This window comes from Phacochoerus africanus, chromosome 11, assembly GCF_016906955.1.
Source record: "Phacochoerus africanus isolate WHEZ1 chromosome 11, ROS_Pafr_v1, whole genome shotgun sequence".
NCBI lineage: Eukaryota > Metazoa > Chordata > Mammalia > Artiodactyla > Suidae > Phacochoerus > Phacochoerus africanus.
The window spans coordinates 87,194,306-87,213,917 of NC_062554.1; the positions used below are offsets into that span (position 1 = coordinate 87,194,306).

At 35.6% G+C, this 19,612-nt stretch overlaps 1 protein-coding gene across 13 annotated transcripts in view; it reads left to right on the top strand.

The window, feature by feature from the left end:
• HDAC9 (histone deacetylase 9) overlaps nucleotides 1–19,612 on the top strand; it is a 959,143-nt gene that overhangs the window by 682,993 nt on the left and 256,538 nt on the right. For all 13 annotated transcript variants that reach the window (XM_047752014.1, XM_047752015.1, XM_047752022.1 and 10 more), the window contains 2 exons: nucleotides 2,996–3,173; nucleotides 16,343–16,476. In XM_047752014.1, coding sequence (XP_047607970.1) covers nucleotides 2,996–3,173; nucleotides 16,343–16,476 — 312 coding nt within the window. The remainder of the gene's footprint in view (nucleotides 1–2,995; nucleotides 3,174–16,342; nucleotides 16,477–19,612) is intronic.

Below are 19,612 nucleotides of genomic sequence, written 5' to 3' on the forward strand. Positions count from 1 at the left end.
CAGAAAATAATGTCACAGATGAGTTTGGTCCAGTTCCTGGTTCAAAAAGCTTTTGCTATTATACATGTAAAGATAATTACACACACACACACACACACACACACACAAACACACATCTAGAGCCTTTTCTCTATTTTTCATCTGGATAATTCAATTTATCCTTTACATCTTAAATTAAATGTCACTTTCCTAAATGAAAGTCCCCTCAACCTCTAAATTGGGTTCTTCTTTAGTTTTTCATGGCACTCTGCCTTTTTGCATATGGCACTCATTACATTTATAATTACATTATACTTAGAACTATTTAGTATCTGTCTCCTCACTGGACAATAAACATAAAAAAGGCTCAACACACCAGCAGAATGTCTGTCTGAGAGTATGAGCTCAATACGTAGTTATTGCATGCAGTAACTCTAATATAGAAAAGACGATGGCAGGAAAGTGGAGAGAGAAAAAGAGTGATCGGACTGTACTGGAGGGGGAAAGCACATTTAATACTCAAGCTTAAAAAGATTCTGTATAAAATTTTAAGTGGACTTTAGAGGATGTGAATTAGTGCCGAATGTGAAGCTTTGTGGACACACCTCAAGGGGGTGATACAGAAAAGATAGATTGGAAGCATGAATGGTCAGAGTCAACATATTATTAGACACAGGAGACACTATGCCCAGAACCCATGGTACTTTAAGGGGCCCACAAAATACTTTCAATGATCATTTTTAGAAGAAAAAATGAATATTACAATGATTCCAATGTATGCCAGTATTAGCTGAAATATAATTTTTGTATTTGTATGGATGAAAGTACGGATGGAAGTCATAATGCAGCTCTGGGGATGCTCTTTGTTATACAATAGATAAGATTTGGGCTGGAACCTGAAAAAAGAATAGAAGATCTAATATGGAGAATTCTGGTTGGCCTCAGGTCCAGGAGAGCCCAGATGAGCTGGGGAGGTTCTTTAGACTTTGCCTTACCTTCAGAGACTTTCTGTTAGCTTTTTGCCTATGGGAGAGAATTGGGAAGAGAATCCTTGCAGGAGAGAATAGGATGGTGGCCTTAGAAGCAGGGTGATCAATCAAGGGCCTTTGCATTAGTTTAGATGTGATTTAAAGAGGAGATTATAGTAGAAAGAGACAGAAGGAATGGGTATTACAAACATCCAGGTAGATATTTACCCCTGAATCTTAGATCATATTCAGAAGAGCTCATTTTCCCCATAGAAAACTCCTAAAGTCATAATTACACATTTACATTTCCTCTGTGAGTTCCATGAGGGGAGGAACTTACACAGTATTACTGCTGCATCCTCAGAGAACTGACTGTGGAGACCCTCAAAAAAACAAGAGATTTAAAAAGTGCTACAACTGTTATAACTGGAACTACATCATAGCCAAATCATTCAACCCATCAAAGCAAATACCCAAAGCCCAATGATATAACAAATGCCTTCCAACTGATTGATGGTTCAGTTATTCTGCAAAGCAAAATGAAAGTAACGACATATACACATACATTAATTATAATTTATTTTGAAGTTAATTTGAAATGGTGATTAACTTTTTTTCTAAATTGGGAAATCTCTGCCTACAGTCTATTACTAAATATATATTTGTAATCATAACTCATATGTTTATTTATTTATTTTTAATTGTTATTTCCCCAATACAGTTTTCTTCTGCTGTATAGCATGGTGACCCAGTTACACATACATGTATACATTCTTTTTTCTCACATTATCATGCTCCATCATAAGTGACTAGACATAGTTCCTAGTGCTACACAGCAGGATCTCATTGCTAAACCATATGTTTATATACAGCATTAACTCATTTATAGAGAACATCACAATGATATAAAACTGTGTAACATGCACTGAATACAGTTGTGTGATATGTAGACTTGTTAGCATTCTCACTGTGAATAATTTGTGCACTGAGGGGGCCAAGCCTTGGGCTAGGGGAGCTCCTAACCTAATAAGAAGGTTGAGACAGAGCCTTACTAAGGAGAAGTGATGTTTGCATCCAGTCTTGAAATGGTAGATCAAAGTAGATGAACATGTACATTGTAAAAATTGTAGCAGTTAGACTTGTGTTTAAAAGATCTTGTTAACCTTTTGGAATATCAGTTTTCTTATCTGTGGATTGTGATGGTCATCTTTTGTATCACTGGTCAGATATTTTCCATGTTTGTTGAGGACATGTAAAAGGAAAGAAACATAAAAGCCACCACGAAGGTTATGCATTTTCCAAAGCTGGAGAGAGAAGAAATATCCACTGTGTAATATTGATAGTTAAAATAACCACCTATCTGTATTTTAAAAGATTGTCTTTTTTTGGAGACAAAGGAATAAAACAAGTGAATCTTGAAGGAGCTTCCAGATTCTTTGTGTCTGATTCAATAGCCTGAGAAGTATTATGATGATGATATGAGATTATACCATGCAACCTGTGAAAAAGTCATCCTTCTATTCCATTTTATGAAGATGGAAAAGTGTCAAATATAGTTACTTAATTGGCATTGCTTAGGTTCCCATAAATTCCATTGGCAGTGTTCTTGAAATAAATTCAAGATAGAATTTTCAGAATTGAGCCTCCTTGGCAGTGTGAGAGCAGTTGCATTGTTCTCCCACTTTGCACTGCAGCCATTCTGGGGCTGTATTCAAAACGTTGGTATCGAGGTAGGAAATGAGCCTAAGTCCACGTTCCTCTTGAGGTGAAAGGTCTGTTTCTTTCAATCAGTTCAAACTGACAGGCCTCCTGCCATCACCTCCTTCTTAGCCAGGCAGACAGGCCCTGGCCGTCAGTGTGAAAACATCTGTTGAATGGATTTATTAACTAGATCTTGTTTTTTTTCTCCCTTTCTCTATTTTTTTTCCCTTCACACCGTTTATTATGTCTCTGACCTGATGAACTTAATTTGTTGACATGTCGCTCTCAGTGTCTCCCTCAGTGCTTGTCTCATGTTTCTTTCTACTGTGCTCTTTTCTTGGCAACAGCCCTTCCTGGAGCCCCAGCACACACGTGCGATCTCGGTGCGCCAAGCTCAGCTGGCTGCGGTTGGCATGGACGGATTAGAGAAACACCGTCTTGTCTCCAGGACTCACTCCTCCCCAGCGGCCTCCATTTTACCTCACCCAGCAATGGACCGCCCCCTCCTGCCAGGCTCTGCAACTGGTGAGAATCCCTAAAGACACTCCCTAATAGGCAGGCAAAATGCACCGTTCTTGTAGGATTAAGCGATTTAAATGCTCTGAATAACTCCAATAGCAGAACGCTCCAGTTTAACCCATTGCAACCCAAATTTTATGAGGTTATATTGGCCACAAGACAAGCAGCGCATCAGACAAATCTTGGGCTTAGTATTAATAGCCTCATAAATTGCTATCATTCAAGGGCCTGGAAAACACATCAACAGGTGCATGGGTCCCTTTTGGAAAGAAAAATCTCTACAACATTCTTTAGCAGTGTTCCTCAATCTCTTACCTCTCACAGTCCCAGCCACTAGGAAATTTATGATGCTGCCTTCATTTGACTCTGAGGCGTGCCCCCTTTCCAGTTTATTTCACTGTTTTCTTCTGCCTTTTCATACAGATGACTCATAGGAGACAATATGCCAAGGCAAATCTTGTTTAATTCTACATACATTAGTTGCTTTTCCATTTATTATGGCACCAATGAGTGGGCTCTTTGACCATCCTCTTCCTTTGCCTGCAGCTGTGTTTGATATTTCAGAACCTGGCTACAGGGGAAAACAAACCAGATAATTCTAAGGCCAAAGGAAGGTCAAGTCTGGAACACACACAAAAAAGGGGTGCTGTTCTCTCAAAAAGGAGCTGTACCATAAATATCCATGTGGATAAATATTCCTTTATGTCTGCTAGACCCCATTCTTGTTCCATACTCTCAAACTGTGGCTGATCCAATGACAGATATTCTAGCCCTGAGGGGCTCATAACTTGGATGCAGCAAGGAGAGAATTCATATGTACCTTCCCCCAAAGTCTCTCACAGGTTATCTGATTTATTTTTTAATCAGTTTTTAATATTCAGAGTTTGTTTTCATGGCTTCTGTGACCTCAGGCAACCCTTTGTGCTTGGAAAAGTTAAAATACATTTTTTAAAATCGCATTCCTAAGCCCTGATATCATCTTTTATTTAAAAATCAATGAGCGAAATGGCCAAGTTTTTTAACTGTGACAGGCATCTTTAATAAGTACGCATAGGAGCTCCTTTTTATAATGTGTTATACCACAAGCCAGCATTCCATACCAGGAGCTTCAGTCTGGGTATATTTGGATATATTTCTTTTACCACATTAGCCACTGCCTCTGATCCCTCTATTTTTTGGAGCAAAGCAGACCTGTACCAGTATCCGAGATGACCTAAGACTGAAGCCCAGTGTCAACAGAAGCTACTTGGATCAGTCATGCCTAGTTCTATCCCTGGGCTTCAGGGAATTTTTGCTCAAAACCAGATACATGATGTCGGGAAATATTTTTTGTAGCTAGTCAGAGCAGTGGCCTTTAACAATTACATATGCCTCAATTCTTTTTACTGAACTGTTCGTTTTTCTTTATTCAGCCATAAACTTTTAGAAAAACAGAGTAGCAACCATCCATTATAATGCCAGTTCTACTCATTCAAAATAATTTCCTTTATTATTTATTTATTTATTTATGCATGTTTTTTAAGGCCACACTTGGCGGATAAGGAAGTTCCCAGGCTTGGGGTCAAATCAGAGCTCATGCTGCCGGCCTACACCACAGCCACAGCAACGCCAGATCTGAGCAGTGTCTGCAACCTACACCACAGCTCTTGGCAACACCAGATGCCTGACCCACTGAACAAGGATAGGCATTGAACCCGAATCCTCATGGATACTAGTCATATTCTTTTCTGCTGTGCCACAATGGGAACTCCTCATTTCCTTAATTTTAAAGTGAGCTTGGGAGTTCCCGTCGTGGTGCAGTGGTTGACGAATCCGACTAGGAACCATGAGGTTGCGGGTTCGGTCCCTGCCCTTGCTCAGTGGGTTAACGATCCGGCGTTGCTGTGAGCTGTGGTGTAGGTTGCAGACGCGGCTCGGATCCCGCGTTGCTGTGGCTCTGGCGTAGGCCAGTGGCTACAGCTCTGATTCAACCCCTAGCCTGGGAATCTCCATATGCCGTGGAAGTGGCCCAAAGAAATAGCAAAAAGACAAAATAAATAAATATCCTGTGAACAGTAAAGTGGCCCAAAGAAATAGCAAAAAAAAAAAAAAAATAATGTGAGCAGCACATGTGGCACTGTTGCCATATGTGCTGCTGTCTACCTGTGTAATCCTACTGGTAGAGTTTGTTTTCTTGGTGAAGAGGGGTGACTGTTTCCTGACATGCTTTGGTTTCTTCTACTTGTATATGTTCCTTCAATATGAATGAAACAAGATCTCTGAATATTAGCATGATCCGGCTAATTTGAGAATAAGAAAATGTGTTTCCAAATGAACAGAGTTTGTAGACTTTAAAAGAATCCAGGTGAGAGGGAAGACTGCAAACCAAATAATTTAAGCAGGAGATAAACATAACCTTATCCTTCGAACTGAAGAGTGGGTCATTTCATATGATTAGTTTCTTTCTCATAATGTCAACATCCTGGTGTTTATCAGAGTTTATATTCAAAACACAAATTGGGGAATGGACTTAAGTTTATTTTCATAGTTTATATACTTGATGAGGCACACTTCTTTCCTAAATGAGAGATTATATACATTTATATTTTAAAAAAAACAAGATATTGTACTTAGTTGATATTCAATAAATTTTAGTTGAATTGACAAATATTAATTTGTAGTATACATACATAATATATGTACACATGAATCATAAACATTTATGAATTTACTAGCTCAAATTTGAAAACACTGAAAGTTGCCTTGTAGTTATTTTTCCATAAAGAACAACTAAGTGATTTCAAAATTGAATGCTTAGAGAAACACCTTACTGTCTTATTTACATTAAAAATTGCATTCTAATACTCAAATTCTTAAAACAAAAAGATTGCTTTTTAATGGCCACACCCAGCCAGGGATTAAATATGAACCACATTTATTAAATATGAACCACCATTGCTGCAGTGGCCCGAGCCACTGCAGTTGGATTCTTAACCGACTGTGCCGCAATAGGAATTCCAATATTAAATATTTAAAAAAATCTTGTATGTAATTTATATATCTGTTAATAGCCCCTCCACTTTCATTGGGACTAAAATATATATATTTTATTGCTGACTTTCATTTAGTGCTTTTCTAAATCCAACGGCAATGAAATGCACATCTTCATTCTGCTTCTCCATATATTGTTCTGGCTTTAATCCAAACTTAAATTTCCCCTGTAACCTGCATACTCTTATAATCCACATGATCTCAACATTCATTTTTGTATTTCTAATAATCTCTATTTTAGAGAACTCTTAAGGCTTTCACTTGTGGTATGTTTGAAAACAGGTATTTTAAAGCACTAAATGCCTTTCCTTTGGCTTTTTAATGCCTATTTGTCATAGATACATTAAAAAAAAATCAAAAGCGCCATTCGAGTATGTTCTTTGAGAGTATTAACTTTTCTTCAAAAATCATAAATCTTACATACTCAGTAGTTGTTCCACTAAAAAGGACGAGAAAACAAATAAATTGTAAGCGATCCACTTAAATTCATTCTGTAAGAGCTATGAATTTTGTTATCACTAAAAGGTTATTTAATACTACATGCACGTCATTTTCAAGGGACACCATTCAAACCTTTACCCTCCATGTAGATCCTCAGAAGCCAGCTAGAGTAGCCACACCACCCCCTTTATGTAAAGAACGAAGCAGTGGTCCAAGGAGAAAATGTTGCCTGAGCTCAGGCAGTTGTTGAAAGATGAAGTCACTAGCCTATTTCCTGTGAGAACTTGAATGGACCAAGAAGTAGACTAAGATGTCGCCACTCCCTGGTGGCCCTACAGAGAGCCTGGAGGAGGATATTTCTGGATGGACAAGAACATCATGCAGCGGCTGTACTGATAGTGAAGAATGGGTATTGTAGAGCCGGGTTGCCATATATTCAAATGAGTTTAATGTTATATTGGAATATGAGTGATAATAATCAATTTTTATATAATATTCAATTTAAGAGGTGCTTTTTTAATTCTAGGCAAAGCCAAGTCATGGTGTTTGTATGAGTTCTGATGACTAAGGAAAGGGCCATCCGTTTCATTTCCTTGCCATGGTCTTCCCTCCTACCCAGCTGTTCCTAACAGAGATGAGGCTTGGCCATGGCTCACAACAGAACGTTGAGAGTAGATGATATAATCATGCTAGTTTATACCACGTTGGGTTCATTGACACAAGAATTTACTGGCAAATAAATTTGATTGGCTTTATCTTCCCCATCACCCAGGACCATTTAAGATCTTCTTTCTCCCGGCATTAGGTTCCTTTACATCATCTGTGAGTAAATTCTTTCTTTGTAACATAATCTTCTTAGAGTCCATTGTGAAGTAGAAACATAGTGCTCAAACTAAACCAATGTTTGTGAAAGCTGTTATAAATAAGTTAGTTAAAAGTGTTTTGAAATTGTGCATAATAATAGTAAGAGAAATACATTTGAATATTTCAGTTTGAGGACAGCAAAACTGGCCTTTTCCCCCTCTTTTTTTTTTTTTTTAATAAAGTTTTTTTCCCAAGTCAGGCAACTGCTATAGATGCTTCAGGTTTTAGTTTACATGTTATTTCCTTCAGGAAGCCTTGCCCAGTCAGCTAAATCCAAATTAAATCAGTTATAGTTCCTCATAACAAAATAGATTTCCCTCTCAAAGGTTGTCATTATTTATGTATTTTGAGGATTGTGTTCAAATGCCCTTTCCATGTGGGAGGAGATTGTGTTTTCTATTCTCTCTAACCCTAGCCCTTACGTACATGGCCAGCACAAGGAAGGAGCTCAATGTCTATACTTACTGTATAATAAACAAGGAACAGCTGAATGAAATAAGAATAAATATGAACTACACAAAACTATACAAAAAAGGTTATTGGTATGTTAAGTGAAATTTGGGAGTAGCTTCTTATCTTTTAATTCAAAAAATGTTCATTGAAAGCAGTTTCGTAAATCTAGAAAGCTATAAATGAGAATCACCTAATAACCTATCACCCAGAGGTAACCATAAGTAAAATATACATTTACTTATTTCCAGTATATAAGTGTATAATTGTGTGTATGCATATGTATATGATTGTGTTTGTGTTTTAAGAACTCCCAGGGTAACTGATATCACCACATGTATCAGAGAGAGATTAATTTCATTTAGGTAGATAGTAAGTTTTGAAGTTACTGTCCTCCAATATATGTCCTTGAAATTTCTCTTGAAAAATTCCTCCAAAATTTGCTTATCTATTCTCATTAAAGATGATAAAATAGCTATCTTTTTTAATTTAGGAGATTAACTCAACTTGATCACATATCATATGTCACATATTATAAGATGCATTAACACAGCCTATATTTAAAGTATATGTTAATATATAATAGTTATAAATATGTATACATTTTTAATTAAACATTGTTTTTGACTTTTCCATGGCTGAGAAACTTATCCTACCACCTTTACACATACTTGGACATAGACTTACTGGGGCACTCTTTTTTGTCTGAAAAATCTGGAAATGTGATTAAATGCTCAAGCATTTAACATTCAAGAAAAGAAATCTGAGTTTAGCACTGAAGAGAAGTCTGAGGCTGTCTTAGTATGTGTTCCTTTCTGCAGGTTGTTAACTCTTTTCTGGTGCCTCAATGGATATTTCCTTTATCCTGATAATGAAAAAAAATCACCTTAATGATGAGCATTTGAACTTACATACTCATGCACATGTCTCTTTCTACTTAGGGGAGACTCTTCAGTTATTTCTGTTACTCAGTTAATCTGATAACTTCCTTGAGAGCAATCGCAACTTTTTTCCAGCTCTCTATTTGCTGATCGCCATCCTTTCTGTAATCTCTGTTTTTATTTGATAGCACTACTCTGGTTTCCTGAAAGGTGAATTCCTTTTTTGTTGTCTCCAATATATATTTTAATTTTACCACTATTTATTCATTTTCTTGACATATTCATTGATTTCATCCATCTTTCTTTTCACTCATTAATTTAGCTTGATCTCCTCTTTTAATGTTTGGTTCCTATTTTATAGGACCGGTATCTTTTGACATTTGAGGATGGCAAAAAATTTCTAAGATCTTATTTTGTTTCCTATTGTAAATCAAATTCGTTGAGCTAAGTGGTAGGAAAGATTTTCCCTTGCAGTTTCTGTAGCGTCTTACCATAGGCCCTGTTTTTATTTTTTATTTTATTTTCCTGGTCACCCAGTCTTTTTAAAAATTTTTAAAATTAAAGTATAATTGATTTATAATGGTGTGTTAGTTTCTAGTATACAGTAAAGTGATTCAGTTCTATATATAGAATATATATATATGTATTCTATATCTATGTTCCTTTTAATATTCTTTTCCATTATAGTTTGTTAGAAGATATTGAATATGGTTCCCTGTGCTATACAGTAGGACCTTGTTGTTTATCCCTTTTATATATAGTAGTTTGTATCTGCTAATCCCAAACTCCTAATTTATCCTCCCCCCCATCTTTCCCCTTTGGTCACCATAAGTTTGTTTTTGGTGTTTATGAGTCTGTTTCTGTTTTGTAAATAAGTTCATTTGTATCATTTTTTAGATTCGACAATACAGGTGATATTATATGATACCTGTCTATGTCTCATTTACTTCACTTAGTACGATAATCTCTAGGTCCATCCATGCTGCTGCAAATGGCATTATTTCCTTCTTTCTTATGGCTAATATTCCATTATGTATATACCACATCATCTTTATCACATGTGTCAGTGGACATTTATGCTATTTCCATGTCTTGGCTATTGTAAATAGTGCTGCTGTGAACATGGGGGGGGGTGTATATCTTTTTGAATTAGAGTTTTCTCTGAATATATGTGCAGGAATGAATTGTTGGATCATCATGGTAATTCCATTTTTAGTTCTGTAAGGAACTTCCATCCTATTCTCCATAGTGCTTACACCAATGTACATTTCCACCAACAGTATAGAAGGGTTCCCTTTTCTTCACACCCTCTCCAGCATTTATTATTTGTAGACTTTTTCATGATAGCCATTCTGATTGGTGTGAGGTGATACCTCATGGTAGTTTTGATTTGCGTTTCTCTAATAATTAGCAATGTTTAACATCTTTTCATGTGCTTGTTGGCCATCTGGATATCTTCTTTGGTGAAATATCTCTTTAGGTCTTCTGCCCATTTCTCAGTTGGGTGTTTTTGTTTGTTTGTTTGTTTGTTTTTCTGTGCTGTATGAACTGTTAGTATATTTTGCATATTAATCCCTTGTTGGTTCACGGTTTGCAAATACTTTGGCCCAGACCATAGTAGTTTTGTTTATGGTTTCTGTGCTCACTCATTCTTGAATGCTTGATTATGCAGAAATCTTTCCAGATATTTTGCCAGTAAATATGTAGTGAATTGTATGTGACTTTACTTTTTGCCAGCTTACATACTGGTTGAATCTCCTTCTCAGCTATGCAGTTAAACGGTAACTAATTTTCATGTTCTAACAGATTTTCTGATAATATTAGTTGGAAGGCCTATGGTGGGAGGCCTATGGTTCTTTCACTCCTTTCCTTTTTAGCTGACTGATAAGATGATTTACAAAAAACAAACAAATCTATAAGTCTTAGAAAATGTTTCTTCTCTGCTTAGAGGCACCATTTAGCAAGTTTTAAACAATTATCTTTGGATATTTCATTTGCTTACTGGACAAATCAAGTTTCACACATAATTAGAAATCGTACTCACAAGTATTTTGATTTAAATGGTCCTGGTAAAATATATTATAACCAATATTTCAGGTGTTAGAATGTAATGAATACACTAGAAGAAGAAAAATTATTAGGCAAGATAAACCTTATGGACTGATTGTAATTATGGACAGAAAGTATACTTTATAAGTATAAAGCTGCTATGGATATGATTTGGAGATTATTAGAAATGACCTTGCTTTTAAATAGCTCCATCTATTTCTGTAATTCTACCAATTGCATTTTTTAAAGTTTTCAATTTTTTTTTATTTTTAAGAGATTGTCTTTGACCTCCCAGCCCCATTTTTTCCTTCCTTACCACACAGAGTTTTTAAAAAACGTATTTGTAGATACCTTACCTTTCCTGCTAGATCATAAATGAAATGTAATAAAATGAAGTTGCTGGTGCCTGAATCATTGTGATCACTCAATGACTGTTTACTGAACCTGCATCTTTCAGAAGAGATGTCATGTTATATATATTTGTACCATCCTTTGGTCCTTTGGTTCTACAAGGTGTTTAATAGTGTTGTTGAGCAAATCCTTGGGAAGGTGTGAAACCTCAGGCATTAATCAGAAAGCAATATGAAGTTGAATGCTAAAAACTAGGGATTAGGATCAAGAGTTTTAGACTAAAGATGCTAGACTCAGAGTTCCCATCGTGGTGCAGCAGAAACGAATCTGACTAGGAACCATGAGGTTGTTGGTTTGATCCCTGGCCTCATCAGTGGGTTAAGGATCTGGCGTTGCCGTGAGCTGTGGTATAGATCACAGACTCGGCTCAGATCTGGCGTTGCTGTGGCTGTGGCTGTGGTGTAGGCCAGCAGCTGTAGCCTGGGAAACTCCATGTGCCACAGGTGCAGCCCTAAAAAGACAAAAAGACAAAAAGTAAAATAAAATAAAAAATAAAGATGCTAGACTCAACTTTCCTAATAGACCAAGGTGAACTCAGCCTCACAATGTCATATAAGATTGGGCATAGACCTAAAGATATGAATGGATTCTATGACTAAATAGTTAACTTATGCAGTGATTAAGGAAAGGGATAGATACTTCACACACTTATTAATACAACTGAAAGCCAGAGAAAGCACAAGTTCATCTAAAAGTAACAAAAAAATTTAAGAGATTCTTTTTTGTTGTCTGTTTTGGTAGAAAATAAACTACTAGTGTTTAAAATGTGGTAAAGACTTTATGTTAAGGCTCCTTTGTGTATTTACTCAAAACCTAATTATAACTCTTGTCCCTGTGATTAAAAGAGAGAGATTGATCCATTGGCTTATGTTGCAAGTGGTAATAAGTGGGGCATAAAGAAAGGGTCCAAGAAAAGTAGAATTCCATATGAATCCCAAAGAGAAGAGCAGGCTTGTCTCTCACCCTATAAGTTTTTGTTTCTGAAAAAAGAAAGGAAAAGAAAACAAGTGAGAGGAAAGGAATGGAGATGAAGGATGAAGTTAAAGTCTCACCTTGCAGTCTACCTGTTAACACTTCATTGTTACGTCATTAAGATGAGTAAGTGAATGTTTGAAGTTCCAGACTTATTTATTTTCCCTTAAATTCAAATGTCTTTCCAAGAGCTCCTGGACTTTGTATTATAATCTCCAGATACTTGGCAATAACTTTCAATTACCATAATCTTTTTCATATTTTTTTTTCTTTTGGCAGTGATATGGAGAAAATGTTAAAAGAAAAATAATTACTATGGAGGTGAAGTTAGATATGTCAAAAAATAAGCAACTTAATCATTTGAATCTCTTAATATGTTTTCAAAGTGAGGGAAATACTATATTTTATGTTTCCATGTTAATTATTAATATATCTTTTATGCAGTATAAACCCATAGTTGAAAATATATTAAACAGTTCCTATTATAGTAACTCAAACACTTGATATATCTGAATTGTGGAGACAAGTCTTATATATCATTGTATTTTGAATGTTACTTTTTATGCCTGCTTACTACTTTTTTTCCTTGCATTCCTTCATGTTTCCCTTTTGACTTTATTTAAATATATTTCATCTCTTTTTTATGTAAAATGCCAGGTAGAAATATGAGTAAAATAAATGCCTTTATTAGAGGCACTTGCCAGTAGGAAGGCATATAAAATAAAAGGTAGAATGTTAAAGAAACAAGGGTAAAAAAAAATTCAGTAATCTGAAGAGATCCACCAAGTGGATTTGTCAAGGAAGGCTTTATAATAGAGATTTCTGACTTAATTCCTTTTTTTTTTTTTGTCTTTGTGCCTTTTCTAGGGCTGCACCATAGGCATGTGGGTTCCCAGGCTAGGGGTCCAATCAGAGCTGTAGCTGCCAAGCCTACGCCAGAGTCACAGCAACGTGGGATCTGAGCCACCTCTGCACCCCACACCACAGCTCACATCAATGCCGGATCCTTAACCCACTGACCAAGGCCAGGGATCGAACCCACAACCTCATGGTTCTTAGTTGGATTCGTTAACCACTGAGCCACGACAGGAACTCCTGACTTAATTCTTATATCAGCTCATTTATTTATGTTTTTCATTCATTCATTAAAAATACTTTTCTGGATCCACAGTATTCCAAGCATGTTTATAGACACTAAGAGTTCAGAGGTGAGGAGTTCCCATTGTGGCTCAGCGGAAATGCATCTGATTAGCATCCATGAGGATGCAGGTTCCATCCCAGGCCTCACTCAGTGGGTTAAAGATCCGGCATTGCTGTGAGCTGTGGTGTAGGTCAAAGATGTGGCTCAGATCTGAGTTTTTATGGCTGGGTGTAGGCTGAAGCTACAGTTCTGATTCGACCCTTAGCTTGGGAACCTCCTTATGCTGTGGGTGCGGGCCCCCCCCCAAAAAAAAAATAGTTCATAGGTGAATGGTAGAACTGTAGTCTGTGTTTTCATAGATATTACCAGATAGTAATGAAAATATACAATAACAAGAATATATACTGCAAGTATAGAATTACAATTATACAATTATAGAATTGTGATAAATGATCTGAAGGATACCTGGAAGTTGCCGTGAGAGTATATAGTAGGAGATTTAATTTAGAGATTACAGGGAATGCTTTGTTGAGGAAGTGACATTAAAACAACCTTGAAGAATGAGTAACTCTTAGCCAAATGCAGGCTAGGGTTATGGGGGGCGGGCAAGAAGGAAGAATTTTTGGTGTACGTGGACTAGCATGTATAAAGATCCCAAGGCTGGTATGATTTTGAGTCTTTTGAGGACTGGAAGGTAATTATGGGAGAAATAAAGATTAAGAGAGAGAAGAGCAGGAGATAAAGCTGGAGAAGTGGGCCAGGGCCTATCTATGCTGCCGTGAAAGATTTTAACTTCATCTCTGAAGTCATCAAAGGATTTAAGCAAAGATAACTACTTTTAAGTGGCGCATAGAATAGAGTGAAAGTCAGGTAGCCAGTTCCAGGACTATGTCAGAGTTCAGATTAGAAATAATAGTACCTTGATTGTGCATGGTTTTGGCACTGGCAATAAGAAGCAAGTGATGCAGTCATATTTTCCAGGGAAAACAGATAATACTTGTTGGTTTATTGGAGAGAGCATGTCAAGACAAGAGTAAGATTTCTCATATGAGCAATGGTGGGTCATGACGACCTTTGCTGAAATGAGGAACAGAGTGTGAAATTTAAGATTATGAACTCAAATCTAAGATAGTCTCACTTGATGAAAACCAGGATGTATCCAAATGGAGATTTTGGCTGGGCAGTTGAATAAACAAGTGTGCAAGTGTAGTGCTTACAAGGAAGATGACTACTGAAGATGAAAATGTGAGGGGACATGGAGGAATTATGAAGCCATTTGAGTTTTAAGAATGGATACAAATCTAAAGGGTATCATGTTAAGTGAAATAAGTCCAACAGAGAAAGACAAATGCCATATAATCTAAAATCTTTATCTTTAGTTCTAGAATCTAAGACACAAAACAAATAAAACTAAATAAAAACAGACTCAAATGTGTTAGTTGCCAGCGGGACAGAGTTTGGGGAATTGGGCCACATAGGTGAAAGGGATTAAGAAGAATACACCTTGTTATAAAGTAAATGAGCCATGGGGATGTCATATACAACATAAGGGATATAGTCAATAATATTTTAATAACTTGTATTGAGACAGATTATGGCGATCATTTTGTAGTGTATTATGTAAATGTAAAATCACTTTGTAGTACACCTGAAACCAACATAATATTGTATGTCAACCATATTTCATTAATAAAAAAGAGTGAATGGTATTTGGACCAGCAAAGTGATACTTTTTCATAGACATAATTTTTACCACATGGCTTCAGACGTCATTTTGCTGCATGATTTTAATACACTCAGGGACAGATATTTTCCCTCTTGAGTAACATTCCTCTAACACAATAATGTATGGGAGAATAAAATATATTAATTGAGCCTACTTAATAACACTGATTGCTAGTACCTATCTGTTTTTGTATAGATATTTAGCAATTTCTTATAATGGATTCTTCTGCCTTTACTCCGTGCCCCAGAGAATGTCTTTTGATGGTAATTTATTGGAATATTTGATTGGTTAAATAATTTCGTATGTCAGACAATTTTGTAAATAACATGTTTTTCCCCTAAAGAATCAAATTAAGGATGGAAACCTTTTCAAAATTAGCCAGAGTTATAATTATCTTCTAATTTTAAAAAGTCCTACTTTGTGTGTCTGTAATGATTCATTTTATCAAATGTTTATAAAATCTTTCCATCAAAGGGTCTAACTGAAATATGAAATATATTAACTCATGATAATTTAAAAGTAGATTTTTCTAAGTATGATCTATACTAAAGGTATTGAGACTGACATTGATTTTTTAAAAGAAACACTTTACATGTCCCACAATATCATAAAATCTATATCTCTTTTACATACAGATTGGCATAAATTATGATAAAAGTACAGTAAGCAACAAAGAAATTCTGCACAACTTTATAGGGATTGTTAAGCAGAATAGGCAAGCAGTTGGAAATTCTTCCATTTTATTACAGATGTAACCCCGATCTAAAGAAAGGATGGAATTACTCATGAAATAAATTCACAGTTTAAAGAGTCAGTTCATTTTATGGCTTCAATGATAAAATTTAAGCATCTATTGAATTCATTTTTCTGTTTAAAAATGCTTCATAATGATTTGAGGTACTGGTAAAATTACAGTATTTTTTAAGGCCTAAAGTTTTAAAAATATCACTATCTTTATCATTTTACCGATTTACTAAGTAAGCTAGAGTCTGAGCACTGATGAATTCATGAGTTGACTTTTTTGCATATATATTCAGATACATAGAACAAAATAGCTATGTGCTCCTGGGAATTTGTGGATATGTATTATTTCTCTATTATAAGTTTATTTTTTGAAGAGTGGCTTTTTTGGAGTAATCATATTGTCATGTAACTTTATCATTGCTTTCTATCATAACTCATCTTGTGCTGTATATTCTTCATCCTGAAGGGATTGCCTATGATCCTCTGATGCTGAAACACCAGTGCATTTGTGGCAATTCCACCACCCATCCGGAGCATGCTGGACGAATACAGAGCATTTGGTCACGGCTGCAAGAAACTGGGCTGCTAAATAAATGTGAGGTAATCATGAATTGGCCACACTCTTTTACTTTCTTAAATAAATCATGTAAAGAGGCCAGTATTTATTTGGGTAGTTGTAGAAAAATGTTAACTCTGGAGCACAAACATCATGATTGGTGAACTATCATAGACTCTGGTAACATAGAACTTATAACCTGACACTAGGCTGGGCACACAGTAGGTGCTCAGTCTGTGTTGATGAACTAATCAGCTACCTAATGTGTGTGTTATTACTGAAGCATTTTTTGTATACGCAGTAGCATTCTTGTTTCCAAATAGGTAGCATTTATTGAGTTAATTTTCTGAGAAACTTCACAAACCATTAAGTGCTAAGTAGTTGTTATTTCTCGTTATAAGTGATACTCTGAACTGAGATATATGCCAGTTTTGCCTCATGGAAATGAGTAGTTTTAAAATATTAATGGTCCTTTTATGAAGAAAAATCACTTACTTTTATTGATGTTTAGACTCATTTATGTAGATTCTTGATGAGTCCCATTTTTTATTTAGAAAAATCTGTTTCTTTAGGCTTTCCAAGGTTAAAAGTAAAAATGATATCAGGTCAAAAGGCTCCCATTGTCAAATTTACAAAATATATAACAACAAACAGTTGTTTGATTTAGTTGCTATAAATGTCCTGGGTTGTCTAAGATCCAGTAACATTCTATATTTGAGTCTAAAACATTTTAAAAGAAAAATATCCCCATGTATTTTTTTACATTACTTGAACATTTATTGATCAGAGCACATTTTCCTGGATCTCTATTATATTCCAGATGTGTTCTAGGGTCTAGAATTGTGGAGTTTCACAAGAAAAACATGGTCCCTATTCTTAAAGATTGGTAATTTAATATGTTGCTTTTGTGTCTATTGTCCTTCTTTGTAGAGCAATGAAGGAAGTTCAACTAGTTTTCACCAGTTTGGGAAGAAAATAAATGGCTAATATTTTGACTTAGTTACATCATGAGGAAACTAATATGTTGAAACCATATTAAATTCGCTATTCTTTGATAAAATACCCAGTCTTTTGTGACTACTTTTAATTAATTTTGACAACTCAAAATGTAGTCAAGAAAATTCTATTCAAAGCTAATTTAGTTTAAAGTGAGCCTGTAAAATATTTCAGTTGAAATAGTAATGCCAAAGCAGACAGAATGTTTCTTAGAGTCAAGTGCACTTGCCTCTATTTGATAGCAGGAGTTAGTTCAGTCTGACCTTCCTTCTCTGCAAAGTAAAAAATAACTGACTTGAAGGTACAAAATCATTCATTCAGTGCATTCATTTCTAAGAATAAATTATTTTCTTTATTGATTTTCTCTTTTGAAGATGAATTATGTAGCTCATCTTACAGGAGAATTAAATGGTTATTTTCTTTACATCAAAACATAGATAATGTCTGTGAGTCATTCAGCAGTTGGGATTGTGAATAAATACACCAGAGCAGTGTATACAGATTTAGTTTCACAAGTTTTATTATATGTTGATAATAGAATTAGCAAATGTTTTTCATATTTAGAGTTCTGCTTTTGATTAAATGTATCCTTTACCTAAAAACCCCAAAGTGAAGAAATTTCAGCTAGATTTATTTCTCTGGTTCCTTCCCAAGTGAAAGTCTATTATTCATCTTCTGCCAGTAGCATCCATATTATACGGCAGAAGGCTCCCATATTCTTTGGTAAATTTTAGAGTTATTTTCAAGGTTTTCATGTTCTTTGATAATGCATTTTGGAAGCCAAGACACTCTGTTATCTGCCCAGTCCCACATGGAACCTGCAAAGTAAACCATCAAGGAAACTTATGTGTGGTAGCCTAGTCTTAATGGATATTTACTCACGAGAGCCTTCCTACCTCACCTTTGCATCTACCATAGATGTTTCCTAGCTTGGCAATCTCTCTGTGCTTTTGTGAGCTGAGGCATTGCTGTTTACATTTTTTTCCCCTTCAAGTCTTTGTTATATTCTTGAGCCCTACCCCAACCACTCCATATTAGCAATGGCTGATCATAGCCTCAAATGCATTGTTAGTTTGTGGCATTCCATAAATCTATTACTTGAAGGAACACTGTTTATGAAAGAGCAAAGGGCAAAAGTTGATGGAATGTAATATGGTTCAACTGGTCTTAACATTTTAAAGTCTTTTATCATCCCTTTCTGATCAATGTGCTTTTTCATTGATACATCACACCTTTTTTGTCCTGTATTATTTGAAACCATGAAATTCAGTTTATACAACAGTACTGACTGATGTCATAGAAGATCTAGGTGAAGTCTTAGAAGCCCTGTGGGGTTGACGAGGATGAGTGAGTCCACTCAGTTAAATAAGAGTCTCTCTAGCAGACAATCACACAGTTAACAAATAATGCGCTGGAAAGCCCAGATCCATGGATTGGCTCTTAATGAAGACCAAGCTCAAAAGTTGGATTTAAAACTTTAATAATGCAAACAGAATAGTCTTTTTCCTAACATAGTTTTAAGAGCAGCCCATCAAGTGTTGGCTTTCCCAAGTGACGAAATTGTTGCCCACATGTATTTATTTGCTGCTATGTTATCAAAATATCTATGACTTACAATGACCTAATCCAAAACATGCAGTGGAATTTCTGAAGCCATTAAAGAGCACTAACTTTAAGATAGTTCGGAACCTAATGTCCTTTGTCTATGTGTACAATTTTAGAAATATTCAAAGTGGAGTTTTAGAAATGATTATTAACCAAACCAATGTTATCTCTCTTGAGACTCAGATTGTATAGAAGTCATAGTACCAAAAGGAATAAAACATACAACCAAAAGAAGCATGACTTATTTTATCTCCCTGATTGTTTCTATCAGAAGAGTAGGGGAGGAAATAAAAAGGGAACATACAAAAAGTGTTAGCTCATTCAGTTTAGATCACTCAGAAATAGTAGAATCTAATTCCTTAACTAATACTCTGCCCAGTAAATGCAACCAAAACAGTGATACCTGTTTGTTGTGGATTTTCTTTTATAGGTTTTGATTTGACCTGTTAATTCTAATATGTACATTTATTAATTTATTATTAACTTTCTTGCAAGGATGCTAACCCTTATTTCTCAAGCCAAATTATTCTGAAAATGTCAGTGCTATGGGAAAAAAATACAATAAACCTTTTAGCATTT